Below are 20,235 nucleotides of genomic sequence, written 5' to 3'. Positions count from 1 at the left end.
TGAGTAGATCCTAATCACTACATATATACACTAGATTGTGCTTTAGTAATATTAGTATATTTACTTTTGTTTAAAATCTATTTTAAATTTTACCAGTATTCTTTTGCTAATCCTCTTGTGCAACTTAAAATTTTTTTGTCTATTTTATGGTACTATATTTGTAAAAGTTCAGTGTATTTTTTTAGTTTACTAAGTAAAGTCACATTTTATATACAAATCCAATGGAAAGTATAGTTTTCTCAGCTTTAATCTATGAAACTTACAAATCCATTACCTCCTTATTGTAAATTTGATTACAGGTGTGTTTGAATAAAAATAAACATTAACCTGAGAATAAGAAATCTATCTTAGTACCTTCCCTAATTAGGAGATATTATAAGACACATATTATATACAATATATAAAGTGCTGTGTACCACAATTTTTGGCACATATGTACATTTTATAAAGGAGAATAAGATCAATTAATTTAAGCTTGTTTCCTGTTTATGATCTTTGTACAATTAATTTTTATTCTTAAGTTTCAGTATGTGACCTAAGTAGATGTTGTTACTCTTTTAAGCTAAAAATTCTAACTTTTTACAATGGGAGATTCACAATTCAGGCAAATGCTAGAATTATTTCAATATTCATTTTCATAATATACATGTTTTCTATTTTAATTTCATAGTTACTATTTTATTCTTCAAAGCATGCTAATAATATTTTTAATTTACATACTTTTTTTTCTTCTGGTAATTTAAACATTTTTAGATTTACTTTCCAGTGTTTGTATTAGGCTAAATATATTTGATGAATTGCAGACTATAGAATGGAACTCACATAATTATGTAACCATTATTATGTTCATCATGGGCATTTTAAGAAAATCAAATGATGTAAACATGTATTAGGCCATAGGTAGAATTGATGAATGTTTTCATTTCTAATTAATAGCTCCATATGATTTTTTATATTAGTGATATTTTTATCATAGAAATTTACTTTTGTATTTTCTTGTAATATTCATACATGTGTACATTCTTAATCTGATTTTAACAAATTGTTAAGAGCAGTTTGTATGAGCTTAATTATTTTAACAGTGTTATGTGTTAAATATAGAAAAGGCATAACAGTGATGTTTTAAATTTTATATGTTGTCAACACAACATTTTTTTCTTAAATAACTTATGAATATAATGTCTGTGTATATTTTAAGAAATACCTTTATTTTTTCAGTGTTTCAGGAAAGCAGTGATTTATCTTTTAACAGCATATATTCTAAAAAGTGAACTATAATAGAAGCTATCTTCCCTTAAAATGGCCAGTCGTGTGAGCCATAATGTTCATTGATAGTAAAATCAATAGAGCATTGATTCTAAGCTTAATCCTTGGAGACTGTTGTTTAGAGTGGCAGACGTAGCCTAGTAAATATCTAGTTTTGTTTAATGTGTTCAGTGCATAAGGTTTTGCTATCTTGAATTTAGCTGTGCACTAACAATTTATATGTGGGGTAGAAAATAGTAGCTATTAACAGACACATAGCATTTCAAAGATGATGGTGATAAAATATTTGATACGAGATTCGCAGCTATGAGCTCAGCTGGGTTTTCTTCCAGTACAGTTTAGATCTAAAACAAATTTAACACTTAGCAATGCTCTTAGGGAATTGTCGCCACTTTCTTAGATGTTCTTTATTAATAGCCACACTTTTTACCTGAAGTTATTTCGTGGGAGAGATGAGCTGAAAATAATTATTTTAATATTCTGCCTTTTTTCCTCAACAAATCAGAAGTAGAATGTAGATTCAGAATAAATTCAGGACTTCATTCACTGGACTTCATTCAGATGTTGTAATCTTGCATTATACCACTTGAAACCTTTTTGCCAATCCATTTCTAATCTAAAATGAGTCAGTTTTTACAGAAATAGATTTAAAGATAAATTTTTTGGACAGGAATGATAACTTTTGATGAAATCGTGTTATTATGTCTTGATATTAGTGTTCAAGAATTGCTATGTAAATATCGAAAAGGAATATTTAACATCAAACTTTGGCCCAGCTACTACACAACCATATTTTAATTAGCAGATTCTTGTATACTACACAATTTGCCTGCCTTTAAGAGTTTAGTACCACTAATGTCCTTTGCTTTGAACATTGGTTATTCTGATCTGCCATTATTATTAATAATCTAAGTTGATCCTAAAAGTCACGTTTTCTAGATAGCCTGATAAAATATATTTTGAATTTATAACCAATATTTTTTGTACTGAAAAAAGAAGTTGCCTGTAATAAATCCTCTGCTTTATTTTTTTAAGCATATCTCCAAGGTATCAATTTAATAACTATCAAAGTAGCTACTGCAGTTGTTGCATTTAAATTGATTTACATGTCAAGACTGGCAGTTTAGCAGCTGCGCTATTATTCCTAGATCGGTCAATTTACTTGAGAAAAACCTACTACTGAGTTCTACTGACCTGCCTGACAATATAGGCCCTATTTCTATTCCTGTAATTAGGCCTGCGACTAACTCAGAATATTTTTAATTAAAATATTTTGGTCAATGTGTTGCACCAAATTAGGCCTTTCAGTGAAGATTTAATTCTGGAAATAGTGTGATTAGAATATTTAATGAGATGTGTTGAACTAAGATTAACAGGTTGTGTGTTTTGAACATTGTTTGTGTGTGACCATTTTGAGTTTTACAATCATAAATGTTATTCCTGATTTTTAACCTTAAAAATATATGCCCCAATAACTGTCTGACGGGTAAATTTAAATTCAGTTGAAATTTCCTTCTAAAGAAAGCAGATTTAAAATGCATCACTAGGAAAGCTGTTATTTGTTATGTTCTTCCCTTTCAGCAAAGCCAAAAAATGAGGAAATTGCCACTTAAATGTTTACAAATAAACAGTTTTATCGAGAAATTGGTTGTTTCCACATCTCCTAATTTGGGAACTTTTTATTCTCTAAAGGAATGTGACCAACATAAAATTAAAAAGTGCTCATTTTATAGGCTCTTTATGTCATTAAGAAGCTTTGATAAAATGATAAATATTTCAACCTTGAACCCTTGTAAAGGGGTGGAAATAAAAGCACTGACTAGAAAATTTATCCTGATTTTGATTCCATTAATATATAATTCATGGTAGCAAATAGAGCTCTTATCTTGATTTTCTCCCATTGAGAGCCTTCCTCTTGTTGCTGACTTTCATGGCGGGGCCCCTCTGCAGCCTGCAGTGGAGAGGTGGACTCTGGCTCCTTCAGCCTAGCTGCCATTACAGGAGTCACATCACTGGGGTTTAAACACACAGGGTCTGGGATCCACAGCAGATCACTGTGTGCCTTTTTGAAGGCTGTCTGTGATTGGATACAATGTTTTGATTTATAGGCCATTGTAATGCTGATAATCTATATAAATGTTATCTCTTCTGGAGAAATTCTTTTCTCTTTCCTCTTTTTACATATAAGTACAAATAAAGTTTTTTGTTTTTATTTTAAACTCCCTATGAAAAACTGTTATATTTGCTGCTGTAGGTATGATGATATTCTGATCAATGGACTTCCAGATTGGCGACAGCCTGTATTCTACTACAGGCGGGTGAGAAAAATGAGCAATGCTGAGCTGGCATTACTTTTGTTCATAATTCTCACAGTGGGTCATTATGCTGTGGTTTGGTCAATCTACCTGGAAAAACAACTGGTAAGTACTGGTAATAAATCAAATGATCTAGCCTCCTTAATTTTATATGGAATTTCAGACGTTTATTTTTTCAACTGATAAAAATTTCAACTTTTCTGTATATGCTCCTTATTCTAATATTTTTTGTACTCAGCATTTAGTATTTGATATGTTTCTATTTCAAGAATCCATGACATAAGAAGAAAATGTTTCTTTTTAAAAATGTGGCATTTGAGTTTGTTACAAAATTTTGTGAAGGCTCAAATATCTAGCTGAAAATTAGAAGGTAGAGCTATGTTTTGTTAATTGTCACCTTCCAGATATACATATTTTTTATGTAAAATGATTTTAGAAATTTTTGTGTCGCAGGCCCTTACATAAAGAATGGTTATTTTAAAAGCTTTTAACTCAGTAAAACTTGAAATGAGTATAAGTTTATAATTTCAGAGATCAGTTGGTTAAAAAATATTACATTTTTCTTAGCCTAATATACTACTACATAGTTTATTCTGCTATAGGCTTTTATTTATATGCTAAAGATAAACATATTTATCAGTATTCATGAATTAGCATCTGTTTACTCATTCTTTTTGAAGTGACATTATTAAAGTTGGATGAATGAGAAAAAGTAAGTTGAATGCCTTCTCTTCTTAGAAAACTTTGATTGCTATGGAGATACACATGACTGACAGTGCTGAACTTCATGTGTGTTTAAGGACTGGTTACCATGGCAACAGTTATTGTTAAAGATTGATGATTTTACTTAATCATGTTGGACCCTACATACATTTGCATAAATGTTCTTCTATAATGTTTACCCTTCACAGAAGACTCTTGATAACATTTGAAGAGTACATGTTAATGATAACCTGTAACCATAATTTTTTCCACATTAAGGATGAACTGCTTAGTAGAAAAAAGAGAGAAAAGAAAAAAAAGGCAGGCGGCAAGACTGTGGATGTATCAAAACTTGGTGCTTCAGAAAAAAATGAAAGGTGGGAGCATATAAAAACATTTTATAATTCAAAATTGTTTTAAAATATGTCTTTAATGTGATTCAACTTCATATGTATATCCATTTCAGATATGCTAACATTTACATCTGTATTCAGTTTATAAAAGACTAATACTGTGCCATAGTTTATGAAACACATTCTAATCTTAAGCAAAAGTTCTACAGGTTTTTCCCTTTGTAAAGTGTTCATATATATTTACATAATTAAACCCCTGAATTCTTGTTATTTGAAAATTTTATACTGAACTTTAGAAACGAAGTATTACTAGAAGAGTCTATCACTGTAGTGTTTAGCTCAGGAGTGACAGTATGTAGAGAGACAGTGATATGCAGCACACTCAAAGAGATACTACCATTTCTTCTATTGATTCATAGGAAGAAATAAAGGGTTTAAATAGTTCACACAGCAGGGCAGGAACTGGATCAATGTGAGATGGAGATCAGAGACTATTCTGCCTGTCTTCTGTTCTGATGACATCAGTGAGTAATGCTTCAGTGAACTGCAAATGACATTAATTTTTATGTATTGGTTTGTTTATGCTACAGTCTTCATATCTGCTTGTCAGCACTTGGGGACACTCTGATGATGTTTAGTCTTTTACCGCTGAAGTAATCATAAGGTCTAAGAATTCATTTTGCCAAACTGATGAAAAGTCCAGTTAGAAACAGGGCTTTTGTTTCTTTATCTTTATAACTTGATTACAAGTCCCCTTCCCCAAAATCTTAACCTAGATTCTCTTACTTATTATACATAATTGCATTTGTTGTACTAATATATTTTATGATAGAATACTTCAGATTAAGTGATAACTGTCATAAATATTTCATTGAAAAACTTCTTCCTTTGTTGAAATAGCCATTCAAAACAGAATTCATGATTATTATAAAAATATTTTTGTCTGTCAACTTTCTTTCTATATTTTGCTTCTTTATTTTTGCTTTTTGTTTTCCCTTTAGATTACTGGTGAAACCACAATGGCATGATTTGCTCCCCTGCAAGCTGGGAATTTGGTTTTGCCTTACAATAAAAGCATTGCCTCATCTAATCCAGGTAAAATGTACCTCTTTCTTATAATATTAGATGCTTTCACTTTAATTATTCATGAAATAATTTATGCCTGCTATCTGAATGCTGAATATACAGTAGATGCTTCCTAATGCTGATTGAATGAATAGTATAAGTATAAACGTAATTTAGAATAGTTCTAAAATTTATTTAGGTATCTATTCCTATAACTATCTCTTTTTTTTCCCTATAACTATCTCTTACACTGCTTTTATAACACCTTAGAATTCCAAGACACTAAAAAAAAGGAAAAAGCAATACTATCTTTTTTTTTTAACATCTTTATTGGAGTATAATTGCTTTACAATGTTGTGTTAGTTTCTGCTGTATAACAAAGTGAATCAGCTATATGTATACATATATCCCCATATCTCCTCCCTCTTGCATCTCTCACCCTCCCTATCACAGCCCTCTAGGTGGTCACAAAGCATCGAGCTGATCTCCCCGTGGGATGCAGCTGCTTCCCACTAGTTACCTATTTTACATTTCATAGTGTATATATGTCAATGCTACTCTCTCACTTCGTCCCAGCTTACCCTTCCGCCTCCCCGTGTCCTCAAGTCCATTCTATACGTCTGCATGTTTATTCCTGTCCTGTCCCTAGGTTCATCAGAACCTTTTTTTTTTTTTAGATTCCATATATATGTGTTAGCATATGGTATTTATTTTTCTCTTTCTGACTTACTTCACTCTGTATGAGAGACTCTAGATCCATCCACCTCACTACAAATAACTCAATTTCATTTCTCTTTATGGCTGAGTAATATTCCATTGTATATATGTGTCACATCTTCCTTCTGATAAATTATTTTTTTTTTTATGGTTTTCAGTTTTATAATTTTTACTTCTTTTTTTTTTTTGCGGTACATGGGCCTCTCACTGTTGTGGCCTCTCCCGTTGCGGAGCACAGGCTCCAGACGCGCAGGCTCAGTGGCCATGGCTCACGGGCCTAGCCGCTCCGTGGCATGTGGTATCTTCCCGGACCGGGGCATGAGCCCGTGTCCCCTGCATCGGCAGGCGGACTCTCAACCACTGCGCCACCAGGGAAGCCCGACTTCATTTAACATCTTTATTGGAGTATAATTGCTTTCCAATGGTGTGTTAGTTTCTGCTTTATAACAGAGTGAATCAGCTATACATATACACATATCCTCATATCTCCTCCCTCTTGTGTCTCCCTCCCACCCCCCCATCCCACCCCTCTAGGTGGTCACAAAGCACCGAGCTCATCTCCCTTTGCTACGTGGCTGCAGCAATACTATCTTTAGGACAGATATAAAAGCAATAAAAATTTAATCATTTAAGGCATATCCAGTAAAAAAGAACAAAGCTCAAATAGTTTGTCACCATATTTTAATAGCATTTAAGTACATAGTGTGAAAAAAAAACACTTTACGTAAGCATTGGTATAATTAAGCAAAAATATATATAGCTTTCCATTTTATTTGCAACTTTAAGAGGAGTCAAGATATTTTGTCTTAAACTGGTAATCAAAGTTTCTGTTGCTAGTCAGTCTTCCTCAAACAATGGGATGTACATATCATATTGATATGGCAATTTCTTATTTTTTTATATTTAGCATACCAACACATATTCTATTATTTCTTTGCTAATTTTAATTGTTGCATCTGGTTAGAAAATTTCCAACACATAAACAGAATATTTGAAAGAACATATAATTGTTTTGGTGTACAAATTTTGAGATTCTTTGAAGTTGTAATTTTGGAGGAAATGTCTCATTTCAGAAAATACAAAGAGCAAGAGAGACAGATAATTTGTTTAATTCTACTCACTTTTTTTCATGAAACAGCTGTTTTTCCTAATTGTTTAAGGAAGTGAATGACTCCAACTTCTGTACTTTATTCCTCTTTTTCCTCTAATAATGAAAATTTTATATTTGAAGGGAAAATGAACTAAAAATTACTAGTGTGTTTCTTTCTAGCCTTTGAGAAATTATTTACCAGTTCTTTTGTCAAAATTGTTTATCTTAGTAGTTATTGCTTACAGAATCATATATTTTGTTAATAGAGACAATTGAAGTATTTTGGTAATTTAAAAGCTTTTGTTTTTAAGTTGTTTATTTTAAGTTTTATGTTGTTTATTTGAACAAAAATCCACAATCCTCATATGCTACGTATGTAAGAGTTAATATGAGAGAGGGGAAAGTATATTTATCATGCTGGTATATTTATGAGAAGATGTGACAGAAAAATATTTTAGGACATGATTTCTTATATTTTTTAAAGAATGATTATTTTTTGCCGGCTTTAGAATCTGTGCAGTAGGCAAACCAGAATGTAGGTGAATTTAAAAGTATAGTCATGAGGCAGTATAGATAAAGTATCACATAAAATGTCAGTCTGAAATACTTCTTTGTAATTTTAATCTAAGTCATTTGAAACAAAGTTTAGTTGGTAAAATTAACATATTTCTTGATTAGCGTGGAGTAATTTGCAAAAACAGAATCAATATATTAAGATGGCTTAGAATTACAAGTTATTATTTTGCCTTATCACAAATTTGTAGAAAGCTTACAAAAATAAGGAATTTTATAAAAACATTTTAGCCTCTTCAGAAACTTTCTTAAACTGTTGAATCAGTTTGAAGTTTAAAGTTTTACTCATGTTCACTAACAAAATAATGTAATATAGTAGACTCTGATACAAACTGTAATAGTGAAAGTATTTTACATTGATAAACATATAGCTTATACTTTCATAAGCATCAGCAAAGCAATACTGAATAGTTGCTATTAAGATTAGATTGTCTGCTTTTTTTTGTCTGCTTTGACCTTTGTATTAATTTATCATTCATAAAATCGTGTAATATGAATACATATGCCTTATCTACAACACTGAAATTTTCATGTGACACTTCTATGAGATCTTCTTAAATAAGGTATTTATGAAATTTAGAGGAAGCCCTTTTTACCCGAAGCAGTCTGTATTAGTAACTGGCACAGTGGTGATAGAAGAGCCCTACTCAATATAAAAAAAATGATACACATGACCTTCAACATTTTCTTCACCACTCTTGTGATACAGGGCCATTGTTTTATTTTTAAGTAGGAGTCCTTTTTCTTGCGTAAACCATACCTATCATCTTGGTTTCTTTAAGGACAGATTTCCAGTTGATTTCTCTAAAGAAGAGTTAAACCATACTCTTGTGAAGCAATGTAGTTGTGTAAGCCTTAGAGATTTGTATGATATCCGTCGCTCAGTCTTTCATCATTGGCTTATTTACATCTAGTTAACAGCATTTTTAGCAACTCTTTCATTGAGCTTTCCAAAGCATCCACTTGGTTTTCATAGAAACAACTGTCATTTTCTACTCAATTTTCATCTTTTTAATATAATATTTAATTGAATCGTATAATTACAATAACATGTATCACTGACACAAATAGGTTTAAGAGCTAATACAACCAGCTCATATAAGCAAACAGTTAGTTAAATAGGTATCAGTTAAGGGAGTTTTACTTCCGTGTGTGAATCCCTTGAATTTCATGGAAAGTTCATTAAAACTGAGCTGCAGATATTCTGTGTAAGCAGGCAGCTGTTGGATAAGATGGAGTATCCAAGCTAAAAGTGGGAGATTCAGAGACTTCCAGCAAATGGCCTCGCACTAGCAGAACTGGTACCCAAATTTTGTCCTTGTCATATCAACAGCTCTTCATCTTCAACTGTTTTCCTCCCACTCTTCCTCTAAATACCTATTCCTTTATTACACTCCACATGCATATATGGTTGGTTATCTAGTAAGATTTGAAAAAGTGGCAGTTCTGGTTCAGCTTGTGCTCCTGAGTTCACTGTTTATTACTTAGTATCTAAGATCCCTAAGAAAATTCCTTGTTCCCTACTTATTTTACCTAAATTCTTTTCTATCCCTCTCCCCAAAAAATTACAGATGAGAATAGTTATATCATAGTTATTTGATGTATAAAACTTCTTCTGGTTATATTTTTAGAAAAACAGTTTAGCAGGTTCAATAAAAATTTATTAAACACAATATCAGAACAAGAGGCTATAGAGATGAATATGCTTTCTTGGACCTTACAGTCAGGTAGAGGTTATATCACATGAATTAAAATAATTGGGACACAATATGGTATGTAAGCTTCATATATGTAGTATAAACAATGACTTCTGTAGATGTTCAGAGAAGTAAGATTGTCTCTATTTAGGATAACCAAGGAAAACTGAAAAGAGGAGCCACTTGAATTGAGTCTTGAAAGATGAATAGACACTTGACAGTGAAGTACCCACTCTGTGTACTAGTTTGTGTACAAAAATAATTTGATAGATACAGTAACTCCCATATAATCATATGTGTTAGGACTGGAAGAAACCTGAGGAAAACATTGTACAACTGCTTTTTAAAAAAAAAGAAAATTCCACATAGCCCATTGCTGTCATCTAAGACTATATCCCAGGTCTCCAGACTCTGAATATAGCCATTTAGGAATTTATACCCTAATAGATAAATCTCACAAATCTATTAAAGGACATTGAGACAGAAGAGTGTTTCCATCGCACATGTCTGTCAAAGATATGTATACATTGTTAGGAATGGGAAAGTTAAAGTACATAGTGGGCAGAAAATACTCAAAGTGGTTCTGTGATCAAGCAGGGCAGAGGTAGAAGTATTTCTTTGATAGCTCCCCTTGCTTTTTGAGAAGGTCTTTATTACCTCCAGCACTGGGTTTTGTTCCTTTCCTTTGTTCTGAAAAATATATTGAAAGAATTATAAGATTTGGTAGATTAGAAGAATGAGGCCAGTAACTGAAAACGATTATACTTGATATGTGTAAAATATTCGATGTTAAGTTAATAACAAACATTTCCTAGATTGGAAAATATTGAAGGGAAAGATGTATGGATATTACTCTATTTAGCAAAGTGTATATCCCTATATCATTCATGTACCCACATAGGCAGAGAAGAAAAAAGTCAAATGAGAAACCATAGAAGAAGAATGTGGAGAGTGTTTTTAAATTGATGTGTCCATAGAGAGATGAGAGAACTTTAGAGAGGAGTAAAATGCATGACCGTGTGCAGAGAAGCTTGGGAAACTTGAGAAGAATGTGTTTAGACAGCGAAAACGGTAGGTGGAATGATCAACCGAAGACATGGAATGTGAATTAGAATATAACAAGGAACTTGGCCTATATCAGGAGAGGCATAGTGTGCTTTGAGGCTAGAATTTAATTTTAACATTAAAAGTATAGCCCTAAAAAAAAAAAAAAAAAGTATAGCCCTAGTGACACTTTCATATCTTACCAGTGTTTCTTTTTTCACGATAGTTTGAAGGGAGTACACAATCTCTTGGAATCTGACTAATCCAGTCTTCTGTGTTGACTATATTCAGCCTATAACCCCAAGAAATTTTTCTAACCTCCAAAATGCCCTTCTTGGATATTTTTTAATTGACCATATATGTTCTGAAATATATTCATAGCCATGAGGGTAGCAAACAACTGATGAAATATAACCAATGCTATGTGCATGTTTTCATTTTAACTCTTATAACTTAGTTTATTTTTGTCACTGCCTGTTTGTGTTGGAGCTTCATTTATTTAGGCCCATGATAATTTAGGTCATTAACACCACCGATTTCTCATACAAAGTCAGTAAGTACCAAATATCCCAAGTGATTACCAACCTAAATCATAGTTCATAGTTCTCTACATTTTCTGAGATGAAAAAGGTCTTCAGTATTCAGAATTTATTTGCTCGATAGTTTGTTTGATTTTCTGGGAACTCACCATTTAAATTTCTCTCTACCTGCTGTGTTACATTTCTCAGTAACGCAATTTATAAAATGTATAACTCCTTTAGGTGTGCATGGCCTAAGGTTGTTAATTTCTCTCATTGTTAAGTCCCAGTCCCATCTTTTCTCACTACCAAGCTGATCTAATATGAACACAGTTAGACTAGAAATTATTGTAGGAAATTTCCAGCATGTATATCTCCACCCTATCAGGATTTATAGGTTGCTGAGGAGCAGTGGCTGAGAAAATAATCTTTTCTGTAGTGCTATGACTTTTACCTTAAAAAAATTAAAATAAAGCTTGCCTAAGAGCGTAAACGGAATACTGTACTTTATACAACTATTTATAAATGGAGGCATCCTCCCTCCCAAGAAGCTTCTTCCATGGAAACTACAACTGTGGACAAGCCTGGAGGTCACCCTCTCTACAGTCAGGGCCCTTCATTTCTAGCCCCTTTGCTTCTGCTTGCTGGGACAGAAACCAAATAAACAAAACATTCACAGCTAATTAGCAGGGAGAAAAGCTTCTAAAAGGCTAGGAGGCATTTGTAGCAAGCTCAGTTGCCTGCCCTTCTACTCAGAGTTAAACACAGATTTTCCAAGGGATGAGAAAGCTTACTTTCAGTACTCCCATAACTCTTTGGAAAATTTTGCATACAAACATACTTTACATAGGGAATACGTAAACAAATAAAAAAGGTTGGGAAAAACTCGTCTGAATTTTTATAAGGCTGAAACTCTGCTGCTACAGAAGGACAAAGGGATACAGGAAAACTGGAAAGACCTCACAACATAACAAAGATTCCATTCCTTCTACCCTCTGAAAGGAGGCCATAAGATGCAATTATTCAGAGGTCCAAAGGCAGAATATAGAGGTTTGTAGAAAAGATTTTAAAATCACAAAATGTTAGGTAGGATGTTAGAGATGCATAGTCTCATCAATTCCATATTTTGTAGATGAAAAATAAGTTTAAGACTCAGACTGGTGAGACAATTTGCCTAAAGTGACACTACTAGTCAATGGTAGAAATGAAACTTAAAGCAGACGAAAATAGATTTAAAATATAAGAAATATAAAAGCCAAGAAAGAATAAATTTTTTCAACAGCTGGATAACAAACTAGATATGTTATGGTGAGTGAATAAGCTGTCTGATCTTACATTCTCTATATGAATATTGAGGCAGACTGTAATTGTTATAAAAGTTGGAGAAGGATTCTTGTATTGAGCTGGGGCTGAATAGATGACTTCTGTGGTGTCTTCTGTCTCTTAGCACAAATGGAAAAAGTTGCTTTGGGCCTTCCCAAAGCCCAATACTGCCTGAATACTACTGACTCAGGCAGAGGAAAGCTGAGCTTGATTTCTGCTTTATTTTTATTACTTCTTGTAAATTTAGTGTTATTATCATTCTGTACAAGAAAATTTACTCTTATTCAGAGTATGAAATTTATAAGTTTTCCTGTATTCTTCATTGTAATTTTATACATTATATGTAATTACACATTAGATCTAATTCTGAGATTATAAGTCAGTTGGAGAACAAAATTTGATATAGAGAAATTGAATTTATGGGCAGATTTTCAGAAGTGCACTTAACGATATTCTCCTGTGTTGATGGTTATATGTAAGCTTCAAACAAGAGATTTGTGCTGTCACACAGTCAGAGAGAAATGTTCCCTATTCCCATTAGGACAGGTGGTACTATTTCCCTGCTTGTACAAATCTAAATTCCTTTCTTTCCTAAGATTTTTTTTGGATTGTTTAATATTTTAAGGTTCATATGGAGAAGTAAAAGAAAACCAAAACATGACGAGCAGTGCCAGCACAGCATGTTATCTTTATCACTTAGATAAACTATTTCGATAGAGTTAAAAAGAAAGATTTATAAGGGATGACTTCCATCTTGTAGCTAACTAACCTTGGGAATACTACATCTTCAAGGCTTAGCTAAATTGTCATCATCATTATGAAACCTTTCTTGATGCGGCCAACTGAAAATTTCCCATTGTATATTCTCTGTACTAACTTAGTAGCACTTACTATTTGTATTAATCAGGATAGACTATGGTGCAGATCACCCTGAAATTTCAGTGACTTAAAATTTTTTTCCAGTGTATGCCACTTATCTATCACTGGTTGGTGGGAAAAGGGACATTCTGCTCTAACTAGCAGCTCTACTTTAGGGACCCAGAATAATGACGTCTTCACCATCTTCTAGCTGTTCGCATCTGGAGCATGTGGCTTCCTTGCTCCCTGTGGCAAGAGTAGAGAGCTGGAGGACTGCACAAGTTTTTTGATGTTGGGTTTGAAATGACACATGATATTTCTAACCGCAGCCCATCCAGAACTAGTCCCATAACCCCACCTAATTTCAAGAGAATAAGAGAATGTGGGGAAACAAATAGAATGTTGGGAGAGCACCACTCTGTCTTTCAATAATTCATTCAGCAAATATTTTTTTTACTCTATTTTTAATTAGTTTTTATCAGAGTATGGTTGCTTTACAAAGCAAATATTTACTGAGTGCTTACTATGTGCTAAGTATTCTTTTAGGCTCTGGAAATACAAAAAATTTTCTAAAAAAGACCAAAATTCCTGTTCTCATGTAGTTTATATTCCTTATTTTGGTTGATACTCATAGATATTTTTACATATGCTTTAAGGGCAACTGCTTGTCTTATCATATAACCCCCATATATCCTAACAAAGTACAACACATATAATAGTGGTTCAGTAAGTAAGTATAAATAAATATTACTTTTTAAAGACCTTCTTGTGCAGGAGCCCATGCTCTACAATTAGATAAAGAACCACTCATAATATATAAATTCTTTAAGTCATAGTTCTATAATGTAAAATCAGTCCTCTGCTTGGTGTCTATGCAGACAAGCTTTGAGCCCTCCAAGAAATTTTAAGTATTAAGAGAATTGATTCTAGAGTAAAAGCTTTTCCTCATGTTCCATCCATAAGGATTATATAATGCTCCTCGAAGATAAGAACTCTATGTTTGGAACAGTGTAAACTCTGTAGTTTTAAGACAGTATTATGCAGCTAAACCTAGGCAGTCCAGAGTCCTGATTGATTAAGCATTCATTCACTCATTAAATACTTATTAAGCATCTATTATGTGCCAGGCAGTGTCTCCAAAGATGGATGAGAAGTTTATCCACAAGAAATTTATCCTTTCCTGTGTAGGTAAACTGGGGCTTATTCTGGGCTCAAAATGAGACTTTGTGTTTATTTTCCCTACTTAACAATGGTATTCACATGAATTAGCTTCTCTTGAAGAATGGGGTGGGGGGGGGAGGTTGCAAACAACTGCTCTTATTCAACCTCTTTTGAATACATGACAGCCCAACCCCCAATCCCTACCCCCCACCCCTGTCACTAGCCTGGTCTTTTCTTGAATATTACCTGCAAAGCCAGTCTGTTTCATTTTCAGGTGATTATAATTATCAGCAAGCTCTTTTTTTGTATTTATCCAAAATCAAAACTTATCCCTAATCTTCTCATTTCCATTCCCTTTTAAATACAGTTTCAAGCCCAGATTCACAGACACAGAAGACAAACTTACGGTTACCAAAGGGGAAAGGGAGGAGGGGAGGGATAAATTAGGAGTATGAGGTTAACAGATATAAACTACTATACATAAAGTAGATATGCAACAAGGATTTACTGTATAGCACAGGGAACTATATTCAATATTGTATAATTACCTATAATAGAAAGTAATCTGAGTGTATGTATATGTATATAGTTTCAAGGCCCCTCACCATTTGATCACTTTCCTTTTAAAGTCTTCCAGTTTGTCAGTGCATCTTAAAGTATGGGACACCAAACTCTACAGAAGGATGGTTGGAACAAAGAGTTTTTTGAGTACAGTAGAACTATTTGAGATCGTAGGTTTATTAAAGAAGTAATGCTTCCTAGAGTGGACATATTGTAATTATAATTTGCAAGTATAAACAAGATATGAAGGAAAGAAAAAGCATGAGGAACATTTAAATAATTGCTTAGAAATGGGGCAAAAGGGAGATAGGATTCTTTGCCTAGAACAAACAGTGAGTGAGACAAGGGAATGTGTTAAAACTCTTGGAATTAGATGGAGTAGATTAAGGTGATTGGGTGCATTGCAGTCCTCAGATAAGTGTGGTTTTGAATCTAATGCATATTTCCAAAAGGAATTTTTAGTGGAATTCGGTGCTGCAGCAGAAGGAAGAAACATTTGCAGAGAAATGTTCAGATTTGTTAGAACCACTAGGAAGGGATTGTCCAGCAAAAGGTTTTTGCACTGAGCTGAAGAAGGTTCAGGTAAAGAGAAGTCGTGTAAGTGAGAAGATGCAGGATTCTGCAGGAGTTTTGGTTTACTATGAAGCAGAAAAACTCACCCTGTCTTTGTGGTGGAGAATAAGGTTCTTGGCAAAATGATGAAGTAATAATAAAAATAGGTACCATATATAAGGCCTAACTGTGTGCAAGATGTTATTCTAAGTGTTTCCCATATATTAACACATTTAATCTTTCCAACAACCTTATGAGTTAGGTACTTGTATTATCCCCGTTTGATGGGTGAGAAAATTCGCCCATAGGAAAGTGAAGTAATGCTGAATGTCACATGGCTAGTGAGATGGCAAAGCCGAGATCTTAATCCAGGCAGCTTGACTCTAAAATCTGCCCTCTTCATCACTATATTCTATCTCATTCTATTATACTATGGTGTTTGATTTCAACTCGTCATCTTTCACACCTCATAAATAACTTATCTGTGCCCTTCTTACATGGTGCAACCCTTCCTACTTCCCTAAGGAGGCAATGCCTTCCTGACCATTTCCCTACTATTAACAATTACTCTCTGGAAAGAAGCTAATAAGCCATTCATTCATTCATACTGAGGAACGAATGACTGATATGGTTTAATATAAAATAAGACTTTTCCAGGGTTGAGATTTTGGGGGTGCAGGGAGTGTTAAGGGACCATAAATTCTTAACCAAAACTCTGTTGAAATTTAAAGTAAATACGGGTAACCAAGAGATCACTGAAGAAATCAAAGAGGAAATCAAAAAATACCTAGAAACAAATGACAATGGGGACACAACGACCCAAAACCTATGGGATGCAGCAAAAGCAGTTCTAAGAGGGAAGTTTATAGCAATACAGTCCTACCTTAAGAAACAAGAAACATCTCAAATAAACAACCTAACCTAACACCTAAAGCAATTAGAGAAAGAAGAACAAAAAAAAACCCAAAGTTAGCAGAAGGAAAGAAATCATAAAGATCAGATCAGAAATAAATGAAAAAGAAAAAAAGGAAATAATAGCAAAGATCAATAAAACTAAAAGCTTCTTTGAGAAGGTAAACAAAATTGAGAAACCATTAGTCAGACTCATCAAGAAAAAAAGGGAGAAGACTCAAATCAACAGAATTAGAAATGAAAAAGGAGAAGTAACAACTGACACTGCAGAAATACAAAGGATCATGAGAGATTACTACAAGCAACTATATGCCAATAAAATGGACAACCTGGAAGAAATGGACAAATTCTTAGAAATGCACAACTTTCCGTGACTGAACCAGGAAAAAATAGAAAATATGAACAGACCAATCACAAGCACTGAAATTGAAACTGTGATTAAAAGTCTTCCAAAAAACAAAAGCCCAGGACCAGATGGCTTCACAGGCAAATTCTATCAAACATTTAGAGAAGAGCTAACACCTATCCTTCTCAAACTCTTCCTAAATATAGCAGAGGGAGGAACACTCCCAAACTCATTCTACAAGGCCACCATCACCCTGATACCAAAACCAGACAAGATGTCACAAAGAAAACTACATGCCAATATCACTGATGAACTTAGATGCAAAAATCCTCAACAGAATACTAGCAAACAGAATCCAGCAGCACATTAAAAGGATCATACACCATGATAAAGTGGGGTTTATCCCAGGAATGCAAGGATTCTTCAATATACGCAAATCAATCAACGTGATACACCATATTAACAAATTGAAGGAGGAAAACCATATGATCATCTCAATAGATGCAGAAAAAGCTTTTGACAAAATTCAACACCCATTTATGATAAAAACCCTCCAGAAAGTAGGCATAGAGGGAACTTTCCTCAACATAATAAAGGCCATATATGACAAACCCACAGCCAACATCATTCTCAATGGTGAAAACCTGAAACCATTTCCTCCAAGATCAGGAACAAGACAAAGTTGTGCACTCTCACCACTATTATTAGCCACAGCAATCAGAGAAGAAAAAGAAATAAAAGGAATCCAAATCGGAAAAGAAATAAAGCTGTTACTGTTTGCAGATGACATGATACTATACATAGAGAATCCTAAATATGCTACCAGAAAACTACTAGAGCTAATCAATGAATTTGGTAAAGTAGCAGGATACAAAATTAATGCACAGAAATCTCTCACATTCCTATACACTAATGGTGAAAAATCTGAAAATGAAATTAAGAAAACACTCCCATTTACCATTGCAACAAAAAGAATAAAATACCTAGGAATAAACCTACCTAAGGAGACAAAAGACCTGTATGCAGAAAACTATAAGACACTGATGAAAGAAATTAAAGATGATACAAGTAGGTGGAGAGATATACCATGTTCTTGGATTGAAAGAGTCAACATTGTGAAAATGACTCTACTACCCAAAGCAATCTACAGATTCAATGCAATCCCTATCAAACTACCACTGGCATTTTTCACAGAACTAGAACAAAGAATTTCACAATTTGTATGGAAACACAAAAGACCCCAAATAGCCAAAGCAAACTTGAGAAAGAAAAACAGATATGGAGGAATCAGGCTTCCAGACTTCACACTATACTACAAATCTACAGTAATCAAGACAGTATGGTACTAGCACAAAGACAGAAATATAGATCAGTGGAACAGAATAGAAAGCCCAGAGATAAACCCACGCACATATGGTCACCTTATCTTTGATAAAGGAGGCAAGAATATACAATGGAGAAAAGACAGCCTCTTCAGTAAGTGGTGCTGGGAAAACTGGATAGCTACATGTAAAAATATGAAATTAGAACACTCCCTAACACCATACACAAAAATATACTCTAAATAGATTAAAGACCTAAATGTAAGGCCAGACACTGTCAAACTCTTAGAGGAAAACATAGGCAGAACACTTTATGACATAAATCACAGCAAGATCCTTTTTGACCGAGCTCCTAGAGAGATGGAAATAAAGCCAAAAATAAACAAATAGGACCTAATGAAACTTAAAAGCTTTTGCACAGCAAAGGAAACCATAAACAGGAAGAAAAGACAACCCTCAAAATGGGAGAAAATATTTGCAAATGAAGCAACTGACAAAGGATTAATCTCCAAAATTTACAAGCAGCTCATGCAGCTCAATTTCAAAAAAACAAACAGCCCAGTCCAAAAATGGGCAGAAGACCTAAATAGACATTTCTCCAAAGAAGATATACAGACTGCCAACGAACACATGAAAGGATGCTCAACATCACTAATCATTAGAGAAATGCAAATCAAAACTACAATGCTATATCACCTCACACTAGTCAGAATGGCCATCATCAAAACGTCTGCAGACAATAAATGCTGGAGAGGGTGTGGAGAAAAGGGAACCCTTTTGCACTGTTGGTGGGAATGTAAATTGATACAGCCACTATGGAGAACAGTATGGAGGTTCCTTAAAAAACTACAAATAGAACTACCATATGACCCAGCAATCCCACTACTGGGCATATACCCTGAGAAAACCATAACTCAAAAAGAGTCATGTACCACAATGTTCATTGCAGCTCTATTTACAATAGCCCGGAGGTGGAAACAACCTAAGTGTCCATCATCGGATGAATGGATAAAGTAGATGTGGCACATATATACAATGGAATATTACTCAGCCATAAAAAGAAACAAAATTGAGTTATTTGTAGTGAGGTGGATGGACCTAGAGTCTGTCATACAGAGTGAAGTAAGTCAGAAAGAGAAAAACAAATACCATATGCTAACACATATATATGGAATCTTAAAAAAAAAATGTTCATGAAGAACCTAGGGGCAAGACGGGAATAAAGACACAGACCTACTAGAGAATGGACTTGAGGACACGGGGAGGGGGACGGGTAAGTGTATACAGGGACATATATACACTACCAAATGTAAAATAGATAGCTAATGGGAAGCAGTAGCATAGCATAGGGAGATCAGCTCAGTGCTTTGTGACCAGCTAGAAGGGTGGGATAAGGAGCGCAAAAGGGAGGGAGATGCAAGAGGGAAGAGATATGGGGATATAAAGCAGAAACTAACACACCATTGTAAAGCAGTTATACTCCAATAACAATGTTAAGAAAAAAAAGAAAAAACAAAATAAAGTAAATATGGGGACTTCCTTGGTGGTCCAGTGGCTAAGACTCTGCACTCCCAATGTAAGGGGCCCTGGTTCGATCCCTGGTCAGGAGACTAGATCCCGCATGCCTCAACTAAGAGTTTGCGTGCTGCAACTAAAGATCCCACATGCCGCAACTAAGAAAATAATAATTAAAAAAATAAAGTAAATATGGGCATGGGAGGATAAGTCAGATGTATGACCTCTGTGCCCTTCAAATTATGCTGTTATTTAGCTGGCCCAGGGCTTGTAGAAATCCTTCTATGGGCTTCCCTGGTGGCGCAATGATTGAGAATCCGCCTGCTGATGCAGGGGACACGGGTT

At 34.1% G+C, this 20,235-nt stretch overlaps 1 protein-coding gene across 1 annotated transcript in view; it reads left to right on the top strand.

Moving 5' to 3' along the window:
• The window catches only part of DNAJC1 (DnaJ heat shock protein family (Hsp40) member C1), a 207,622-nt gene that overhangs the window by 77,847 nt on the left and 109,540 nt on the right, over nt 1–20,235 (top strand). The window contains exons 4-6 of the mRNA XM_082648592.1: nt 3,521–3,686; nt 4,563–4,660; nt 5,638–5,731. Of these exons, the coding sequence (XP_082504718.1) occupies nt 3,521–3,686; nt 4,563–4,660; nt 5,638–5,731 (358 nt within the window). The remainder of the gene's footprint in view (nt 1–3,520; nt 3,687–4,562; nt 4,661–5,637; nt 5,732–20,235) is intronic.

The sequence above is a fragment of the Grampus griseus genome (genome assembly GCF_964374135.1).
Source record: "Grampus griseus genome assembly, chromosome: 2".
Taxonomy (NCBI): Eukaryota; Metazoa; Chordata; class Mammalia; order Artiodactyla; family Delphinidae; genus Grampus; species Grampus griseus.
The sequence above is the reverse complement of the archived record's forward strand: the minus strand, read 5'-3'. Positions and strand labels throughout refer to the sequence as shown.